Source organism: Syngnathus leptorhynchus, chromosome 6 (assembly GCF_054491065.1).
Source record: "Syngnathus leptorhynchus isolate UIUO chromosome 6, UIUO_Slep, whole genome shotgun sequence".
Taxonomy (NCBI): domain Eukaryota; kingdom Metazoa; phylum Chordata; class Actinopteri; order Syngnathiformes; family Syngnathidae; genus Syngnathus; species Syngnathus leptorhynchus.
In genome coordinates this window covers 3,965,484-3,971,483 of record NC_141200.1, presented here as the reverse complement: position 1 = coordinate 3,971,483, position 6,000 = coordinate 3,965,484, and the positions used below count along the sequence as shown (strand labels likewise).

Below are 6,000 nucleotides of genomic sequence, written 5' to 3'. Positions count from 1 at the left end.
ACTTAAAAAAACAGATGTGTTTGGAACATTCCATAGGTGAAGAATTTATTTAGATAGAATAAAAGTATAACAGTCTTGTTCAGACACCTCTGGGTTCAACCTCGCCTCGGGAGCCATGTTATTTGTTTAACAATCTTTTAAACTGCATCAGTTGTAACTCACAAATGTTGGCGATCCGAATGCGGTGTGGGTGGTGGGAAATATGTTTGTAAACACATTTTGCAACTTCCTAAGCAACAAGCCAGGAGCTTCTTGAAAACATGTCCTGAGCCGCAGCCAGTCCAAAGCAGTCAAACCCCGATGACGGCAACAGACCGTCAAAGGACGTGGGACGAGGCGCTCGTTACTAATTGGCAGTTAGCCATCAGCTAGCCTAAGCGCCAAGAGGGTGGTCGCCGCTCCGAATCTTTAAGAACAATACAGAAAGGAGTCTTTCAACGTTTGAAATCTGGAAGTTCCGCGGAATACCCACTGCCAAAGAAAATACAACCTGTAATTAGAATCCCCTGTATTACGTAGCAATTGAAATGCTTTCATCCAATAATGAAAAGTTTGATTTTATTGCAGAGCTGACATGTTTGACATGCCTTCAAGGGAAAAGGAAATATTTAGGATGCTACTTCATTTTACTCATTCGCTGCCTCCAGCTCTTGTTATTTGGCAGACATGTGTGTTCTTCTCATTTTCCATCCACGCAACTGCAATCCAAAAATGTTATTGAAAACATTTTAGCACCGAATCAAATTTCCCTAAAACATGCCCGGACCGTTCCACGCTGAGAATTCATACAAATTGCGCGGCTTGGCACTGACAATCAGCAGGCAGGAACATCAACTAAGATCGTACTTGAGTGAACTTTCACCCCGGGATACCATGTCAACAAATGGTATCTGTATTGTATTGATTTCATTCTGTCTTTTTTTTTTTTTTTAATCAGTAAGATTTGCTTTGGCATAGACAACTGGGAAAAAAAAAATTAAAACCTAATAATTCATTTTCTCTAATTCGAAGGGCTTTCATTTACGGTGACGTTGGAAACTGCTTGATCAATGAATGACATTTCAAATGACAAAATAATGAGTCTGACCAAAGTTAGCCACACAACTACGGTAGTAACTGATGTAGTAACACAACACACCTACAGCAATAAATACAAAAAGCAACCCAAATAACTTAACAACCAAACCATAGTAACAACATTCTGTAAATGACAACACAACCAGGAGAGTAACTACAAGTTACACTGTGTAAAATGTATGTGAAAAGTGTGAACTTTGGAGTTTGGAATGTTGCAGATGTATGACAAAAAAAAAAAAAAGAGGGCGCACCACCTCCCAAGCTTTGCTGACATTTTTTGCCCCAAAGACAAATACTTTCATTTGTGTGAACCTTGTGTGAAACTCACTGGAAAGAAAACAACATCTTGCACCACAGCATGGGTTGTTCTCTTAAGCACTTAGCAGGATGTGGATTTAGGGAGCGGGATTGTCTTCAGAAATTGCCTTTCTGAGAATTGATGGGACCTAGGAACCTGATATTTGAGGATCTGGTGGCTTGGCTTTCAAGGGACTTTGTTGGTTTTAAGGACCTGGAGTTCAATGACTCAAGAACCTTTGGGCATTATGGGACCTGGATGGTCCTAAGGACTACTTTTCTGGTGTCTTGGTTCGAAGGACCTGGAGTTCAATGACTTTGATGGTCTCAAGAACCTTTGGGCATTATGGGACCTGGGTGGTCTTAAGGAATACTTTTCTGGTATCTTAGCTACTCCTAAGGACCTGGCTTGTAAGGACCTAGTTGGTTTCAACTGCTTGAAACTTGGTTGATATTGGAGACCTGATATTTAGGGACCTGGGTGGACTTAAGGTTCTAGTTTTTGGGGATTTGAGTGTTCTTAAGAGTTTAGGGAGTAATACAAAGTGTAATAAAGGCTTTACAGCAACAAGACATGACACATATCGGGGTTATCCTGTCAGAAAATCTAGCGTTTGCCAAGTGGCGCGATCAGTCGGCTTTTTTTTTTTTTTTTTTTTAGCGCGCTGGTGTTACGTTTAACGCCTGAGCTTTGACCGAACTCGCCAGGCGTCATCTTAAAGGGTCGCGTTTGCTCAAAGCTCAGAAAGAAGGCAGTCTGTTGACGTGCGGTCAAAGTTGCGTTGATGTATGTTGACCATCTGCGTTCTTCAATGTGCCTTTCATCAGACCTCCCTCGGGTTGCCAGGCAAAACCAACAATAAATACAACTTTCAAACAATCCGAAAATGTCTTTCATACTTTTGACTCACATGTTTAACACTTGGTGGTCACTGTGACATAAGCGCAATAACAACTGTGGTCAAGTGGCTTTGATTCGATTTTTTTTAATTCGTTAAGTACAACACTTTATATCAATTTGCTTTTTTTTTTTTTTTTATTTCAATATCATTTTTGTGACTGAATATTAATATTCAAACGTGCCATTATTGTCATTAACACAGTTTACCTCTCAAGACCAACTATGCTTACGTTCCTTTCACACTTATAAAATGAAAAACATAAAATTTGATTTATGTACAGTTTACTTTACAGTGCTTGTACTTTTGTGTTTGAATGAACTACTTGTCATTCCATTATCTCCTGCGAGAAGAATTACGCATACACCATGGTCATGTGATTGACAGTCAAAATAAGATGAAAAGCAGCTGGACGAAAAAAAATTGAAAGCAAAATAAGAGGCCCATGCCAGTCGGTGCTTATCATCGGCCTCGCTGGAGGCGAAATGTTAAATCACTTAGGATTTACTTGAGGCACACAAACTTAGAGGGGGAGGTCACCGTGGTAGTTAACATCCATGACTGACAAAAAGATAAGACACACACCAACATAAGACAAAAAAATAATAAATCACTGCACCAACATAAGACAAAAAAAAAAAAAAATCACTCAAGTATAATGGCTCACATTAAGATCTATTGTCGGGGGATTTCAAAATTTACTTATTAGTTCCAAGTGAGACTTGTGCACATCAAATAAGTCCTACTTAAAAATACGTAATATACAACACAAGAGGAGAAGTCAACCTGTTGTCTCATTTTATTGAACCACCACCAATGTAAATGAATCACAAAAAAATTAGAAAAAAAAAACCCAACAAAAAACAGTCACTTGGCAGGCAGAAAATAATCGTACCGTTTTTTGTTTGAACAGCGACAGTGATTACACACAAGTGATGCAGTTAGTTTGCATACAAAAACAAGAATAAATAATCAATCTCTTGAATACTTTCGGGGCTGCTAATAAACGGACAGTGTTGCACACGCATTGTATTGCACGGTGGGGGCGGAGGGGCTGACGTGGCCGTCGATTAGCGTTAGCTTAGCACGAGCGGCAACAATAGCGCTAATGGCAACGACGGGAAGGCAGGAAACGCGGCGGGAGATCAATACAGATTAGCGGGCGGTGACCAGGCCGAGGATGTTTTGCTCCATTTCAGGGGTGGGGCCTTCATCATCCTCGTTCTCGTGGTCACTTCCTGGAATTGTGCTGCCACTTAAGAGTGTGTGCAGAAAATGGGTCACGTGGCAACAAAACAACATCCAGAGGTTAAACACTAACTTGTGCTTCTTCTTGACCGCCTATGCTGACTGACACCTTCATGAGGTGCAGTTGAGGTGCAAAAAACTTTTTCTGAAATGTGGGCTAAGCATGGCAGTGAAGTTTACAACTTGCCATAAAACTAAATCTGCGTGATGAATTTTCCGTGATTTACGAGCGGACGCTATTTGTGCCCAGAAATGAATACAGGTAACAGCTGCACTTCAGCTTAATTTGTTTGGTGCACACACCTCTTCGCATTGTGGTCCTCAAACACTTGAACAGGCATCAACTTGTATTTCCCCTTAACGACATTCCATGTTTCCCTTTTAAACTTAAGTAGACTCCATTGCCGCTTCGCTTCTCACTATTTTTTTTCAATTTGAAATGGTATTTAGGTGTTGTGGGATGGTCGTTCATATTTGTGGTGCAAACTATTATGTAAGAATTGGAGGGCATCGATTGCTATTTGCAGCAGTGCTCACTTCCAATCCCCCCCCCCCAAAAAGGTGAATAATAAGGGAGAAAAGTCATTTTAAAAAAATGTTCTGTGTAAAAAATAGTCAGAGCTCTTAAAAAAAAAAGGCAAAAAATTGTGGTCAATCTCCGCTTAAAATGCGTTCAATCTCCTCCAGCCTCTTCAAGGCGGCAGCACGCTTCTGCTCGATGTTGCCCGCCTTCCCGACGGACTTGGACTTAGTCTGTGTGTCGGGCTGGCCCGCATCCAGCTCTGAGTGGTCGGGTTCTGTGGAGGATTTCCACGCATTCTTCTCACCGCGGGGACTCCGCCTTTCCTCCTCCGCCGTTGCTGGCTTCTCTTCCTCCACCAGGGGCTGGCCGGCCGCGCTCATGGCCGCCATCTTGCCCCTGACGATGTTCAGATGGCGCCGCACGTACTCCGTGTTTGGAGCCAGCGCCAGCGTCTCCTCCAAGCAGCGCTCGGCCCTCGGCAGGTCTCGCTCCTCGAAGTAGACCACGCACAGGTTGTGCTTGCCCTGCACGTTGCCCGGGTCCATCTCGAGGATGCGCTGGAAGCAGGCCTTGGCGCCGGCCGTGTCCTTTTTGTGGTTCATGAGGATGTCGCCTTTAAGGATGAGGCCCTTGATGTGCTCCGGGTGGTGGCGCAGCAGCTCGTCCAGCACGGGCAGCGCGTCCAGCTCGCGCTGCGACTGCGAATAGAGCAGCGCCAAGTTGAAGAGCGCCGAGCGGAATCCCGACTGTAGCGCGATGGCTTTGTGCATCCAGCGCTCGGCCGCCGCGTTCTCCTCCGCGTCCATGGCGAGCATGCCCAAGTTGAAGTAGCCGTTTGCGTCGTCCGGCTCCTCCTCCACGTAAGCTAGGAAGCGGCGGTTGGCCTCGGGCCAGAACTTGGGCTCGCCTGAGGAGCGGGGCGGGGGACAAAACGGCACTAGTCTTAGTTGTTATACAGGGCTCCCTTGACTAGCACAATTCCCAACTTCACTTTGAGTAATGGCTTATGACTTGGTTGCTGCTTTGTCGTACGCACAAGCTTCAGAAACCACTACTCAAGGTTTTCCTCGATACCGCAGTGTTGCTAAAATTGACTTTATGTGTCGGAATTTGTTTTAAAAGAAAAAAAAAAAAAAGACCATTCGAACAGGGTGTCCTCATATTTATCAGATGAATGGATATACCAGTTGTTCAAAAGTCTTGGGCCACTGAAATACTTCAAGGGGATTTTTTTTTTTCCATGTATTCTTCCATCTCTTATGTCACCGCCAATTTATACAAATGAAGGCTTTGCCTATGTGCGGTAAATCAACAGAAGCAGATCGAGCAGATTGAGCGTGAGAAATTCACTTTCAGTGAACTGCTACGACACGATGAACACGCCAGCAACCTTTCATTGAACTACCATTAGTCATCTGTCTTGTCATCCGGAGTAGCGAGCGCTAACAATGCTAACAATAGGCCACTTAGCGTCACACAAGCCTCCAGTTGACCGCGTTTCAATTGCACTTGAGTGCTATGACAAACATGCAAAGGAAAGTGACAATTATAGAATGACGTTTGATTTGTTTAGAACATGCAAATGTTAAGAGATGAACATTAAAGTAACTTCAAGGGAACAAGTGAGAGCTGTCTTATTTTTTCTCATGGGCAAAAGTATTCATGTAAAAAGGTTGGGGTTTTTTTGCAGGAAAATTATTTTTATGTTCCAAAACAATTTTTTAAAGAGACCTTGATTTGGGACAGAAGAGGGCCTAGATTAACAAAATTAATAATAATAGCAACTTTTTTTTACCAAAACAAGATTATACATACATATTTGCAGACCTTTTTTTCTCTCTCAGTAATTTCACTTTTCTTTTATGGAAAAGTCAGTCTTTGCTCGCATCGTTTGTTTTCTTAACATTGTAAAAATAGCAGTATTTTACTTGTCATTTTACGAGGGAAAAAAGGTCA

General features: G+C 42.9%; 1 protein-coding gene across 1 annotated transcript in view; it reads right to left on the bottom strand.

The window, feature by feature from the left end:
- Nucleotides 1–482: 482 nt before the first annotated feature.
- The window catches only part of tmtc3 (transmembrane O-mannosyltransferase targeting cadherins 3), a 31,653-nt gene continuing 26,135 nt past the window's right edge, over nucleotides 483–6,000 (bottom strand). Inside the window, exon 16 of the mRNA XM_085915466.1 lies at nucleotides 483–4,951. Coding sequence (XP_085771592.1) covers nucleotides 4,173–4,951 — 779 coding nt within the window. The 3' untranslated portion in view covers nucleotides 483–4,172. The remainder of the gene's footprint in view (nucleotides 4,952–6,000) is intronic.